The sequence below is a fragment of the Cucurbita maxima genome, unplaced genomic scaffold (genome assembly GCF_002738345.1).
Source record: "Cucurbita maxima cultivar Rimu unplaced genomic scaffold, Cmax_1.0 Cma_Scf00009, whole genome shotgun sequence".
Taxonomy (NCBI): Eukaryota; Viridiplantae; Streptophyta; class Magnoliopsida; order Cucurbitales; family Cucurbitaceae; genus Cucurbita; species Cucurbita maxima.
Genome location: NW_019272025.1, coordinates 3,897,251 through 3,913,009, shown reverse-complemented (window position 1 = coordinate 3,913,009; position 15,759 = coordinate 3,897,251). Strand labels below are relative to the sequence as shown.

Below are 15,759 nucleotides of genomic sequence, written 5' to 3'. Positions count from 1 at the left end.
TTAACTAATTAATTAGAATCATTTTTTTAATAAATAAAATCCTTACTATCATTAAAGTAAATGATTTAATTGTGTACCGCACCCAACTTTATGACTAAAAATATTTAATTCTATTTTATTTTAATCTCATAAATTTTCCATAAATTGCATTTTTAGAAATATATATTTAATATTAGTTTAGCCGACAATAATAGGAATAGACTTGCTTTACGAAATTGGAGAGAGGAAGGAAAAAAAAAAAGAAAAAGAAAAAGAAAAAGGAAGGAAAAATATAAAGAAAAAGAATAAAAAGAGAAAGAAAATGCTAAATTATAATCATCTTTAACTTTATAATAAGATTTAATTTTATATTTAAATTTAAAAAAAACCATTTTACTTTAAACTTTAAATTTGTTTTAGACTGACAAAAACATAACGAGTAAATGATATGATAATTATATCGGTAAATTTTAGATTGAATTTTTATTATCGATTGATTTTAACCATTTAAATTGTTGTTAAATCACATTTAAAGAGAAGAGAATGGTAACGAGTCAGACAAATGTAACGAGGGGCTGTCACAAAATAATAATTTTACTTGGGGGGCGCCACAAATTTCTTAATAATTCGAACCATATTACAGAATATATATATATATATATATAATATTTATATACAAAAGCAGCCCCCACCCCCAGGCATCAAACGGGGCCAACATCGATGTAAGGTAGCTATATACTGCACACTTTTGTATAGGAAGGCTCCTGTAACGCAGCGTCACCCTGCCATGGCTTTCGCTTTCTTTTCAGAGCCAAATAACATTCCCCGCCCATGTGAATCAAAAGGGTTCTATCAAATCAAATCAAATAAATCAAATAATAGTAATCTACTTAGAACCATGAAGAACAGATCAATCAACCATTGGAATTGCAGGGCCATTTGAGCTTCAACACAGCTTCTGCTTATCAGCCACTACATGTTACCCCGGCGGCGGCGGCGACGGCAGTGGCTGTGGTGATCTGACTGGGAAGGAATGAGCGGGACGAAGCGTTCTTTGAGACGGAGGCGCCCCTAATATCAGTGTCTGAGAACGAGACACCATATCCATCATTGATGGCGTTTGATAACTCTGCACTGCGCTTCCCATGTCTACTGAATTCCCTCTTGCGGTTGCTCTTTGCCATGAATGCGAGCTCAATCCTGACAGCACGTAAGCTCTTCCAGACGCCTCGTAGATACGGCGACTCGCCATTCTGTCTTGCATTTCCTTCAGTTCAGCGCAAAGAGAGGCACATAATTGGTCACCAGCTCGAGCAGATGCTGATTCAGACACCATTCTGTTACAATTGTCCAACATAGACACTGCACCGGATAAATCACCTCGCTCAGCAGCAACTCGGGCTTCCGACATCGCCTCTGCCGCTCGAAATCTATTTCGTTGCCTGTCTACTTCCAATGACACTACTTGTTCGCCTACTACTCTGTCTGGCCTCTGTATTTGAACCTCGCTTTCACCAGCCAAAGTGATTGTCTCCTTGGTAATGGGGTGCTTGTAAACGCTTTTAACTTTTAGCAATGGCATGTCCCCTCCGAACTCATGAACTGGAATGTTGAGTGTCACCAGAAAGTCCCTTTCTTCTTCAGCATACAAGTCTCCGAAGTATATGGAGCCTAATCTTGCACGTTCTGTGATGCTGGCTTGGTAGCTTCCTGCTTTTATTGAACCAAGCTGCAGACTTGGGTGAATGCATCTAACTTCCACTTGCAAATCCTGCACCACCACGCTCAAGAGGCCACCAATGCACTGAGCGAATGCATCCTGGATCGTGATTTCGGTTTCTATGAACGAAAATGTGCCACCAGATGCATCAGATATCGTGTGCATCGTCACAGCGTCGTGGTCAGCGCCGAACCCGAACGTATGCACCGGAATCTGCTGCATTTCAGATTGGTTATTGCAATCGATTGAAACCGGGAGGAGGGACTGATAACCTATTTGAGGACGAGCACTGCTAGGACCATTAAAAGTATACGTATCCTGTCCATCAGACAGCAGTATAATACTAGCAACAGGGTTCTTCAACTTGCGGTCTACCAACACCTTGGCACCTTTCCTCAAGCCTTCAGCAATGTTTGTCCCACCATTTGATGTTAGAGCATTAACAGCCTGCAATGCCTGCTGTCGTCCAGAGTCAGTCATTCGACAAAGCGGGAAAAGGCGACGAGCGGTCGAGGAGAATGATATGACAGAAAGTCGATCGGAAGGGCCAAGATTCTGGATCACAAACCCCATAGCACGTTTGAGCAGGCCAAGCTTAGTACCTGCCATACTGCCGCTAACATCAAGCACCGTTACAAGGTCAACCGGTGCACGAGAAGGTTGATTCAACGAAGGCAATGCAGCCTGGATTCTGGAGTTATTCTGTGTTGCAATGGAGAGAGGAGCCTTGACATGGACTAGCACAGAGAAGTGGTCATGAGAAACTGATCTTGGAACAGCTGAAACTTCTGGGTACGTTTTGACCTCTAATTTATCAGTGCAGCCATGAACACTGGCAGCATCATTTAATGTGTTTCTCTCGGTGGCATGAGGTTGTAGATCCAAAACTTCATCATCATCATAAGATGCTGGCTCAGGGGCATGAAAAAGCGAGGCGATCTGCCTAGTTGTATTGGTGCGAGGAGGAGGCATCCGTTGAACAATGGTCATCCATGGATCGTCTGGGGAGAACCCAACCGAGTTGGTTCTCGGCCTAGAACAATCAGAATTGGTATTCTGGAAAGGGATTTCTTTCCACTTCGCTCTGCAAATGGGGCAAACTTGGTTCCCATGCTTTACATTTGAGGTAATGCATTGGAAGTGGAAAGAGTGAGCGCACTCTGCAGTGAAGATAGCAGCCCCATTCCCTGCTTTCATGGTGGTCAAGCATATTGCACAGGTCCTCTATGATTTAGAACAAAGATGCATTGATGAGAAAGAATCTAAATGAATATTATATCAAATGAGCAATTCCAGATTCAAATAGTTTCCATAACTAACACAGAAATACTTCATAATATGATCACTTTTTCCATGAGTCATTAAAGCTTAATACTTTACATGTAAGAGCTCAAGTCCACCACTAGTAGATATCATCCGCTTTGGCCCGTTACGTATCATCGTCAGTCTTACGGGTTTAAAACATGTCAGTTAAGGAGAGGTTTCCACACCCTTATAAAGGGTGCTTTGTTCCTCTCTCCAACCAATGTGGGGTCTCACAATCCACCCTCCTTGGGGACCTAGCGTTCTCGCTGGCACACCGCTCGATGTCTGACTCTGATGCTATTTGTAATAGCTCAAGTCCACCGCTAGCAGATATTGTCTGCTTTGGCCTATTACGTGTCATCGCCAGCCTCACAATTTTAAAACACGTCTATTAGGGAGAGGTTTTCACACCCTTATATAGAATGTTTCGTTCTCCTCTCCAACCACTATGGGATCTCAAAATCCACCCCCTTGAGAGCCCAGAGTCCTCGCTAGCACGCTACTCAGTGTCTGGCTCTAATACCATTTGTAACAACTTAAGTCCACCACTAATAGATATTGTCCGTTTTGGTCCGTTAAATATCGTCATCAACCTCACAATTTTAAAATGCGTCTACTAGGGAGAGGTTTCCACACCCTTATAAGGAATGTTTCGTTCTCTTCTCAAATCGATGTGGAATCTCATAGTGCTACCGTTCCGATCTTTCCAAAAGAAAGATGGAGAAACAATATGACATTTTTAAAACAGGAAATCATGAGTTGTTTGTGTTTTCCGATGAAGTTTGTTTTCCTTTTCCAATCCCTTCCCCATCCCCACAACTTCTCTTTTCCCCCTCTTTCTTAGACCAATTGTCACTTAACAATTAGCTAAGCTGACCACAGAAAATCTCAAAATCAACAATGGTCAAATGGGTTCTCTAAAAACACGCCATGAAAAGGGGAAGCATTGGGCTCACCAACAACAAAAGCACTTCCATGGAGGGAATCGCTGAATCCAAAATATTATCATCAATCAAATCTTACTTTTTCCCTTTTCATGAGAGAGAGAATTCAACATAGTACTTTTTAAGTTTATCAAATGATCAAAGGTTCTTGCATCTAAGAACAGCCCCACCAACCACACCCCCACTTGATCAAACGTTAAAAGATAGCGAAAGAAAGAAAGAAAAGATCATAACATAAACAGTCAGAAACAGAACCCGACAAGAAATAGCCTTCTTGACAAATCAAAATCAAGTTCTAATAAATCCAATCACTGCAGGAACACTGTACCCCACACGAATTACAAAAGAGGGTAAAATATTTAAAAGGGATAAGACCAGAAAACACCGATACCCTTCTTCCATCGAGAGTTGAAACATTATGGCAGTGTTGAAAACAAAATCATTATCTAATCAGAATCACAGAAACACGTTGTAAATTTACTTTTAATCTAGTAATTGAAACGATCACTACGAACCCAATAGTAGAGATTCAATAAATAAATAAATAAATAAAAACAAGCAGATTAATGAACCCAGAACACACAAAACAGGGAAATCAAATTGAAATAGCAAATGAGAAAGAGAGAGACCTTAGAAGATCTTGAGCCAGTTTTGGAAACGCGGGGACTAGCCAACGAATGGGTTGGCGTGGATTGGCGGCAATTTGAACTCCGACCCATTGGAGAAACAGATTCAGAGGATCTGGGGGCAAGCGAATTCGACGGCATCGAATCCCCAGCAACACGAGGAACATGAAGACACATACCATTTCCAAGAGCCATTTTCACCTTCTTCCATTTGCTTGTGGCCATTGCGCGCTAGCGTTTCAGAGAGATGCTAAGCCGTAGAAACAGAAATACATGTGAAGTAAAAGGAATAGGGTGGCTAGAAAGCGTCTCGTGGGCTACAAAAGCAAAGGGGAAAAGGAAGAAGAAGGGTGATGGAAGCAATAATGGCGGAGGAAGAGAGGGAGTTGGGGAGGGAAGGATTGAATGAGAAATGGGTACTCTGACTTTTAAGAGAGGGAAGAGCAGCCTTTTTGGCTCGCTTCTTGCTTCAGTTCTTAGTTTTCTTGCCTAATCTTACTATTCTTGTTGCCTCAGCCCTCAATTATATTCCTATTATAACTGCTCAATAACAATTGAAATGTTCTTTAATTTCCCATTATGCCCCTCTCCCTTTCTTTTATTTTCCTTAATTGCCATTTTTTTTTTTTATGATTTTACCATTTTTATTTGTTTGAATTAAGTTTATAAATTTCAAAGGTCGTATTTGATTTTTATTAATAAATTTTAAATTTATACCATAATAAATAATGTAGGTGTAATTAATTCCATAAAGACAAAATTGTTTGCTTTTTTAAATAATTATTATAAAATTATATATAATCTTGCCCGAACAATTTAACGTACGTCTCGAAATCTCTCATCTCGATACTAAAAAATTACAAGACTTTTGCCTCCACTCTAATTTTTCTGTCTCTATTGGAATTTCTGCAAGAGAACTCTCCGGGACTGTTAGGATCCACCGTGTCAACTCAATCCCTTTCGAGTGTGCTAAAGAGATTAGCCCTCGTGAAAGAAAAATGTAGCTTTTGTTTCGGGTCAGTTTTCTTGTGAGATCCCATATCAATGGAGAAGAGCAACGAGTGCTAGCGAACACGTTGGGCCCTAAAAAGGAGTGGATTGTGATGTTCCACATGGGTTAGAAAGGAGAACAAACCACCATTTATAAGGGTGTGGAAACCTTCTCGTAGTAGACGCGTTTTAAAGTCTTGAAGAAAGTTCGAAAAGGAAAGCCAAAAGAGGACAATATCTTAGAACTATTATTTAAAAGGGTGTGAAAACTTCTCCTTAATATACGCGTTTTAAAAACCTCAAGAGAAAGTCTGAAAGAAGAAACCTAAAGAGGACAGTATCCTATAGGTGTGTGCGTTTGGGCCATTACATTTCTCTTGTAAGTATAACTCCCCTTCCGTTCTCCTATATTGAATCCTATCGAGAAGCAGTAGAGGAAGTGGTCTTTGACTTCGTCCCCTATTCCATTCTATTCGATTTTAAAAGCGGTCAAAATTGTATCGAGCGGCCATCCAGTCTTAGCTAACCACTTCAAGGCAAAGGGCCAATTACCGATGGAGCAAACGGTTGAAGGGAAAAAAGGTAGGAAGAAAAAATGTGTAGGCTGCCGAGGGAGTTATGACTTGGGGAAGCAGCAGACCCACTTTTTGGTTGATTCATGCACTGAACTTAGAACGCATTTGTGTGTATAACTGGAAGCACTATTGTTTATTATACCTGGAAGCCTCCAAATACACAGATTCAAAAAGGGGTATTAACTTTACATGTTTGGGGTATACACTTTGGTGGACAACATGTTGGATATGATATGCATGGGAAGTTTGGTGGCTACCAATTTGGCGAAGTGGGTGATGCCATTTCACCCTCATTTTCTCGCCCATTGTCGGCGTAACAGATACACAGATAATAAAGAAGTGGAGAATAATTGGTGCCATTTTGGTGCCCCCTTAGTCAAATGAACCCTCTTATATAACCCATTGTATCACATTTCTCTCTATTTCTTTCTTTTTAATGGGTTTCAACTTACCCCCACAAATATATTTTTACGTGTTCGAAGAACGGTCTATCTATGTCTTCAGAATGTAGCAACTATTACACTTTGTTTTAGTTATGACGATGAAAAACTTAATAAGGTGAGTTGTATTTGTAGTTGAGATTAAACCATTTATTCCTAAAATACATCGATATATTATCTTTTTCATTGAAAATCAGCTCATACAATTATTTAGTTTGACCCTATTGGACTAGTGATAGATATTTTAACATGTTTGCCTTAAAAACAAAAGCATAAAAACTTATACAAGCAAAGTTCATCGATACCTATAGGTCAAAGTGTTACAATATACCAACGAGAACGTTGGCCTCTAAGAGGGTGGATTATGAGATCTCACATTGGTTGGAGAAGATAACGACTCTCTAATAGCAGACAATATCTACTAGTAGGTTGTTACATTATTGTAGGTAACTTCTCTCGTGTCAGACGTTAGAGGGCTTCAAGTCAGACGTTTCATTTTTTCTTCGTACAGTTATAGAGATTCAAACCTATAATTTTTAAATAAAAGTATAAATTAATTAAACAATGTTAAGATATACAAATAATTTGTAACACGGATAGAACCCCACGTCATTTATAACACAATTTTTAATACGACAGGTAATAAATGCAAAAAATATCCATACTGAAATAGTAGTATAAGATTTATGGATGGAAAAAGTACGCATTTAGCCTACAACAACTAGAAGGCCACCGGTTTCGAATGCGTCTATCTCAACCACAACTCACAGCTATATGCATATAATAATAATAATCATAAAGTCTCCACGAATTTAATACTAACACGTCTTATAAAAGAAAAATCTAAACAACCATATGTATTCCACCGAACCCGAACTTCCCACCATTTTTATTAGTTGTTTAAATTGATTTATTAGATATAAAATTTAAAATTTAAATTTAAATTTAAATAGGAGTTGAATTGCTGACACTAAATATTTTTAAAAATAATTAAAAAAAATGTGATTCAAAGGACGAAAACATTTCAAGTTGAATCTGGGTGGCGTTGTTAAAGGATTTCGGCTGGTTGGAATGGACAGATTCAGAGCGTCCTTTTTTGACCCTAACACCAATAATCCAATAATAAATATTCATTTTAAAAATAAAAACTCTAAAACTAAGATTTTTTTTTTCGAGAGTTAATTGGACAAACTTAAAAATAGGGTTAGAATCCAATAAAACCCTACTTATGAGTTCGTAGTTTGACATTTTAACTCGATCAACTTGAAAATAGGGTTACAATCCAATCAAATTCTACTTATCACTTCGCAGTTTGACATTTTTTTTAAGAGTCAACTCGATCAACTCAAAAATAGGGTTAGAATCCAATCAAATCCTATTTATCAGTTTGCAGTTTGACTTTTTTTTAGAGTCAACTCGATTCACTGGAAATTAGGATTAGAATTCAATCAAATCCTACTTATCAGTTTATAGTTTGACATTTTTTTTAGAGTCAACTGGATCAACTCGAAATTAGGGTTAGAATCCAATCAAATTCTACTTATCACTTCCCAGTTTAACATTTTTTTTAAGAGTCAACTCGATCAACTTGAAAATAAGGTTAGAATCCAATCAAACCCTATTTATCAGTTTGAGTTTGACATTTTTTTTTCAAATTCAACTCGATCAACTCAAAAATAGGGTTAGAATCCAATCAAATCTTATTTATCAGTTTGTAGTTTGACTTTTATTTAGAGTCAACTCGTAGAAATTAGGATTAGAATTCAATCAAATCCTACTTATGAGTTTACAGTTTGACATTTTTTTTAGAGTCAACTCGATCAACTCGAAGTTAGGGTTAGAATCCAATCAAACCCTACTTATTAGTTGGTAGTTTGACATTTTTTTTGCCAAGTCAACTCGATCAACTCGAAAATAGGCTTAGAATCCAATCAAACCTTACTTATCAGTTCGTAGTTTGACATTTTTTTTAGAGTCAACTCGATCAACTTGCAAACAAGGTTAGAATCGAATCAAACCCTACTTATCTCATGTGTTGTGCCTCTAAATAATTGATATTTAAGTTTTATGAGATTTTAATTATTAAGTAACATGTACGGTAGATAAATATGATTTTAAAAATAATTATAAAAAATAACATCTCGATAGCCCTACCAAACTCAACCTAAGATTAGGTTGGATAGTAAAATTTATTCGAGTTGCTCGGATCACAAACTCAACCAACTCAAAATTTTAAATTTTCAAAACATTTTTACAACCCAATTCACGTACATCCCTAGCTCTAAACGGCTATATATCATTTATTTTAGGGTTGTTATGGTCATATTTCTACGTATTTATTATTACATTTTAAAAATCAACCATTGAAAAGTATTTCACTTAAAAAAATATTTTGCACGAGTCCAACTTCTAGTGGACTCTCATTTGCAAGTCTTTATTTATTTATTTATTTATTTATTAACAAACAAAATATGTAACTATTATATAATATCTAAAATCTTATATTCAACAAAATTATTTTAATTTAACCAATTATTTATATAATATTTGATTATACAATAAAGTACGTAACCATATAATTAAAATCATTCCTTATTTGAAGTTTTTATAATATGATAATATGACTCACTGATTTAATATTATTTTATTTTATTTAAAAAATATATCCTCATTATTGAAAACAACCAAATATTATATTAATATATGTCATTGAATATTGGCAAGTCGTATTCCAAATAAGGAAATAGTCTTCCCAAAGGCAATTTCAACTTTATATGTAAATATGAAAGCTATTAAAATAATTGTTGAAGATATAATAAATTAAAATTAAGAAAATAAAAAACGAAGTGATTATGAAATGGGCCTAAAACTAAGGTGGATTTGAAATGGGTTTGGGCTGCATTGGAGGCCCACAAGATCTACAACGACGATGGGCCCAAATTATGGGCCTATAATTTCTTGGTGGATTGGCCCAATTTTTTTTTTAAATATATATATTATTTTAAAAATATTTTTTCACACGTATAATAGGAGGGTTATAAAATTGGGCCCACCTGCCACCGTAGCATTGTTATTTTTCGTTGATATACTTAATTTCAACTAAATTCACGGGCGGAAACAGGGGCCACGTGCTGCCTTCGTCGTTTTCTCTCACATCCTTTTGCTCTTACCACGCCCTAAATTTTTCTTTTACATAATTGTTATATAATTTAATAAAAATAAAGAAATAAGATAATCCAAGCTAATTTAATATTTATTTACTTATTTTTAAACATTTAATTAAAATTTATCGCTTCATTTTAAAATATATTAAATAAACAAAATGTATATTTTAAAATCAATATAACAACGGTCGGTACTTATCGAATTTTACCTTCGAAAGCTCCCCTCAAAATTTTTAAAACGCGTACACTAATTAGAGATTTCACTTTTATAAGAAATGTTTTGTTCTGATGTGGGATCTCACAGTCCACTTCACTTGGGGTTCAACGTCCTTGCTCGCATATTTCCTAGTGCTTGCCTTTGATACTATCAATAACAACCCAAATCCACCGCTGACAGATATTGTAGCATTTAAACTTTCTAAATCATATGAATGATTGGTTTTTCTAATTGATTTAAGACGTAAATACAAGTAATTAAGTTTTTGAGACATAATAAAAAATAAAAAAAAAATAGGAAAATAAAATGAATGTTGTTAGACGAACACGACTCTCCACAATGGTATGATATTGTCCATTTTGAGCATAAGCTCTCATAGCTTTGCTTTGGGCTTCCCAAAAGGCCTCATACCAATGGAGAGTGTATTCTTACATTATAAACCCATGACCATTCCCTAAATTAACCGATGTGGGACTTTCATCATCCAACAAATGTTTAAGTAAATTATTGTTATTTTTTTTTTATAAATAATGTTTAATAATTAATCTTCTACAAAAAAGCTTTTCATTAATGATAATAAAATAACTATTTATGAAGTTTAATAAACATTAAGATTTAAAAAATACTTAAAATATATGAATTAGATTAAATCGTGAGTAAAATAAAAATATTATTTTAATTGTACTTTATACTATAGTTGGTTAGGTGGAGAAATAATGTGAAGACCAATCAATAAATTAAGATTTGGAACGAAGGTTAGATGATCTCCAACGTCCAACCTACCTACTACAACATAAAGTTTCATTTTATATACATTCGATTTTTTTTAATAAAAAATTGGGATATTAAATAACTTTATTCATTATAAACATTATTAATATAAATGAAAGGTGGGTGTATAGTGTGAAATTACAAACATGACCTTCCCTTATTTTTCTTTTTCTTTTTCATTTTTGTTGGCCATTTTAGAAGTTTTATCTTTTTCTATTGACGATCTTTTTGTTTCATGGTGCCTTTTGCACGTGCCACTCCACGCAAAAAAAATACTACTCACGTGGCAGTAAAAATTAGATCAATTTGTTTTTTATTTTTTATTTTAATTTGAGACAATTAATCTGGAATTTAATGATTTGTAACTCACCCAAGAAACGACAAAATGATGCGGGAGCATTGTTTATATTTTAGAAGGGGTAGTTGGAATAGGAGTAGTTTAGGATAAAGAGAGGGGTGAAATGGTAATTTAAAATATGTGTTCGACCGTGCACCATACACTCCACCAACCCCCACATCTCTGGCAACTTAATCATGTGACCCCTTATAATTGCCACGCGTCAAAATCACAAGCGTGGAAAGGAACAAAATAGAATCCAACGGCCACAAAATTTCTCCAACTAACCCCTTCTTGTAATCCTCCAACCCATGGCGATTTACACACACACCATTTGCTTTGTCTCTATTTAAGAATTTCACAACCTCTTCTCCTTCCCCCTCAGGGAAAGCTAGCCCACCGCTCTAGTTTCCCAACCCAACCCCCCTCTCCAACCTTCGTTAATGGAACCCACCGGCTGCACCAATGGCCACGTTTCAGTGGATGGGCTTTGCGTGAAGGATCCATTGTACTGGCGGGCAGCGGCGGAGGGGCTCAAAGGTAGCCATGTCGATGAGGTGAAGAGAATGGTGGAGGAGTACCGACGGGCGGTGGTCCGTCTCGGTGGAGAGAGCCTGACAATTGGACAGGTGGCGGCAGTTGCCTTGCACGACGGCGGAGTGCGAGTGGAACTGAACGAATCGGCAAGAGAAGGAGTTAAGGCCAGCAGTGATTGGGTGATGGACAGTATGAAGAAAGGAACTGATAGCTACGGCGTCACTACTGGGTTCGGTGCTACCTCTCACCGTAGGACCAACCAAGGCGCTGCCTTGCAGAAGGAACTTATTAGGTACTTTTGCCTAATTATTTAATTATATTTATTTGTTGAATTTCGAGAATTTATATTATAAGATTGTCACGATGTAAATTTAATATCTTATGAAATTGAGTAGCGTATAAATTAAACTACCGAGAATTAACCACAGTAGAAAGTAGTTTTTACTGGACGCGGGAGGGTAAATATTGTGGATAATTATTATTTTTAACATTTTACAGTTATTTATTTATTGCTGAGTTACTGACTTTATGGATGGATTATTAATTTCATAAATGCATTTATTATAGCTAACTAACTCCCTTTTATTTATTTTGAGTCAAATTTGTTTGTTGTCAAATTCTGAAGATCCAATTTTAATTTTCATTCATTTATTAAAATATTAAATCAGAATTAGTTAAAAGAACGAAGGTTAGTTGTCGTCGTGGGTTTATAAACAAAGAATACTCTCTACCTCAGGTGTGAGACTTTTTGAGAAGTCCATAGCAATGCTCAAAGTGGACACTATCATACCATTTCACTGTTTTTTTGTTCCTTATTATGAAATAGTTGTATTTGAATCAGGTTTTTGAACGCTGGAATATTCGGGAATGGAACGGAGACGAGCCACACGCTGCCGCACACGGCCACAAGAGCTGCCATGTTGGTCAGAATCAACACCCTTCTCCAAGGCTATTCCGGCATCAGATTTGAGATTTTGGAGTGTATAACAAAGCTTCTCAACCACAACGTGACACCTTGCCTTCCCCTGCGAGGCACCATCACGGCTTCCGGTGATTTGGTACCCTTTTCCTACATCGCTGGTCTCTTGACTGGCCGACCCAATGCCAAGGCTGTTGGCCCAGCCGGTCGGGTGGTTGACGCTGGAGCAGCCTTTAAACTCGCCGGCATTGGCGGTGGGTTCTTCGAGTTGCAGCCTAAGGAGGGTCTTGCACTTGTGAATGGCACGGGCGTTGGGTCTGGTTTAGCGGCTATTGTTCTGTTTGAAGCCAATTTATTGGCTCTTTTGTCTGAAGTGATATCAGCCATTTTTGCTGAAGTAATGCAGGGGAAGCCAGAGTTCACCGACCATTTGACTCATAAATTGAAGCACCATCCAGGTCAAATCGAGGCAGCTGCCATTATGGAGCACATTTTGGATGGGAGTGCTTTTGTTAAAGACGCTAAGAAATTACACGAACTAGACCCACTTCAAAAGCCAAAACAAGACCGATATGCTCTTCGAACTTCACCTCAATGGTTAGGCCCTCAAATTGAAGTGATTCGACATTCGACGAAATCAATCGAGAGAGAGATCAACTCGGTGAACGACAATCCATTGATCGATGTTTCGAGGAACAAAGCTATACATGGAGGCAATTTTCAAGGAACTCCAATTGGAGTATCCATGGACAATACTAGATTAGCTCTTGCCTCAATTGGGAAGCTTTTGTTTGCTCAATTCTCCGAGCTTGTGAATGATTTCTACAACAATGGGTTACCTTCAAATCTCTCAGGAGGAAGTAATCCAAGCTTGGATTATGGATTCAAAGGAGCTGAAATCGCCATGGCTTCCTACTGCTCGGAGTTACAATTCTTGGCGAATCCTGTCACCAATCATGTTCAAAGCGCAGAGCAACACAATCAAGATGTAAACTCATTAGGACTAATCTCTTCGAGAAAAACAGCTGAGGCCATAGATATCTTGAAGCTAATGAGCACGACATTCCTAGTGGCACTCTGCCAAGCCATAGATTTGAGACACATAGAGGAGAATCTGAAGAACACAGTGAAGAACACAGTGAGTCAAGTGGCTAAGAAGGTATTAACCATTGGAGTAAACGGAGAGCTTCATCCTTCACGATTCTGCGAGAAGGATTTGCTCAAAGTCATCGACAGAGAACATGTTTATGCTTACATTGACGACCCCTGCAGCATGACATATCCATTAATGCAGAAGCTAAGGCAAGTTTTTGTAGAACATGCATTGAACAACGATGATGATCTGAAGAACACAAACGCTTCAATCTTCTTAAAGATTGGAGCTTTCGAGGAGGAACTGAAAACCCATTTGCCTAAAGAAGTAGAAAGTGGAAGATTAGCCATTGCTAAAGGGAAAGCGACGATTCCTAACAAGATCAAGGATTGTAGATCATACCCTCTTTATAGATTTGTTAGAGAAGAACTGGGAACGGCGCTGTTGACAGGGGAAAAGGTTAGGTCACCAGGGGAAGAATTTGACAAGGTTTTTACTGCAATTTGTGAAGGGAAGATCATTGATCCTCTGCTTGAATGCCTTGAGCGTTGGGATGGGACTCCTCTTCCTGTAAATTAAGAACTGTTTTGTGTGTATTATTATCATCTTCACGCCTTGTTCTTATCAATTGACTGCCTTCAGCTTTTGTCAAATCCCATTATTTCTCGTCTCTTTCTACTGTATGATACCCTAAAGAATGTGATGAAAGTTTTGGGCTTATGATATGCATATTATTACCTGACCATTGCTGCTACAGTTTCCAAGACAGAGCTCTCTCATCAATCATCCATTGGGGTAAAAATAGGTGAGAATCGTTGGTACAGCAGTCTAAGCTCACCGTCAGCAGATGTTGTAAAACGAGTCTGGTAGAGAGAAATTTTTACACCTTTATAAGCAATGTTTCGTTCTCCCCTCAAACTGATGTGAGATTTCATAATTTGCTTCTTTTGGGGCCAGCATCCTCATCGGCACGCCGCTCATTTATAACAGATCAAGCCCATATGAGATCAAGGCCATTAAGGAATTGATCGTGAATTTAGAAATAAAGAATACATTCATGGGTATGAGATCTTTTGAGGAAAGAAAATACAAAGTTACTAGAGATTATGCTCAAAGTGGACAATGTCATATTATTGTGAGGTCGTAGGTTCTAATATGAGATCAGAGACATGTCATTGACTTCGTCATGATCGTCTGTATTTTTTGTTCCAATACTCTAGGAAAGGAGTTGAAACTTGATTAAGGGGAGACTATTCAGGGATGTGTAGATCTCGAGGGGCTCTATGATGATGTATTTTGTTTGAGAGGAGGATGAACAATATCATACCTACTCGGAAATCAAATGTTCTTAATATCAACAACATCATACCATTTGCGAACACATTGAAACAATCTCGAATCCCTCGCTACTCTCCCACGCAACCCCAGTTTTCGGTCCGTCCATTATGAAGATCCAAAAGGAATCAACACTGAAGTTTCTTTTCATTTTTGTGAAGATCGAAGCGGCGGTTTAAAAAGTGGAAAATTCCTTAGAACGCGATCTACTCACCCCAATTTCAAATTAAAATGAACAGGAAGAGCTCGTCAATCCAAAGTAGTTCAGAAATTAGGGCGTTTCACCAGAAATGGTGAAAATTACATTCGAATTCACCCGCAAAGACATTACAAATCTCAGAAAATCAACAACAAAGGAAAACTATCAAAATCATCAAAATCGTCAAAACCCTAGAGACCGACCCGGCTCTCATGATTCGGTATCAATTTCTGCCCTAAACTCAAACTAGGCGATTCTAGAACAGAAGAACAACGGTGTGTACCTGGGCTTCTATGCCGGCTGAATCCGGTGCCGCCGGCGAACCATTTCGGATTCTGCGGAAGCGGGAATTGGACAGACGAGAGTAAGTATTTTTTAATTTTATTTTTAACGCCCGATATATCCGAAGATTGGATCTTGGGGTCACGAAATTGATGGAAAAAAATATTATAGTTAAGATTCACATAGTAGAATCATTTTTAAAAAAAGAAACATAATAAGAACAACTCGTTGTTGGATAAATACAGAGTTTAAAATTGAAATGAAATTATGAGTTTATAATAATCAGTGGCCCATACCCTTTTATGGAACAAAATAATTACAACATG

The 15,759-nt window shown here is 37.4% G+C and overlaps 2 protein-coding genes across 2 annotated transcripts; one reads left to right on the top strand and one right to left on the bottom strand.

Moving 5' to 3' along the window:
- Positions 1 to 730: 730 nt before the first annotated feature.
- Positions 731 to 5,063, bottom strand: LOC111483976. Its single transcript, XM_023130376.1, has 2 exons — positions 4,578 to 5,063; positions 731 to 2,923 (listed from the first exon to the last, which is right to left on the bottom strand). The coding sequence occupies exons 1-2, from the start codon at positions 4,797 to 4,799 to the stop codon at positions 959 to 961; spliced, it is 2,187 nt and encodes a 728-aa protein (XP_022986144.1). The 5' UTR covers positions 4,800 to 5,063; the 3' UTR covers positions 731 to 958.
- Positions 5,064 to 11,429: 6,366 nt separating this feature from the next.
- Positions 11,430 to 14,345, top strand: LOC111483977 (phenylalanine ammonia-lyase-like). The gene is made up of 2 exons (XM_023130377.1): positions 11,430 to 11,897; positions 12,447 to 14,345. The coding sequence occupies exons 1-2, from the start codon at positions 11,512 to 11,514 to the stop codon at positions 14,194 to 14,196; spliced, it is 2,136 nt and encodes a 711-aa protein (XP_022986145.1). The 5' UTR covers positions 11,430 to 11,511; the 3' UTR covers positions 14,197 to 14,345.
- The last annotated feature ends 1,414 nt before the right edge of the window (positions 14,346 to 15,759 follow it).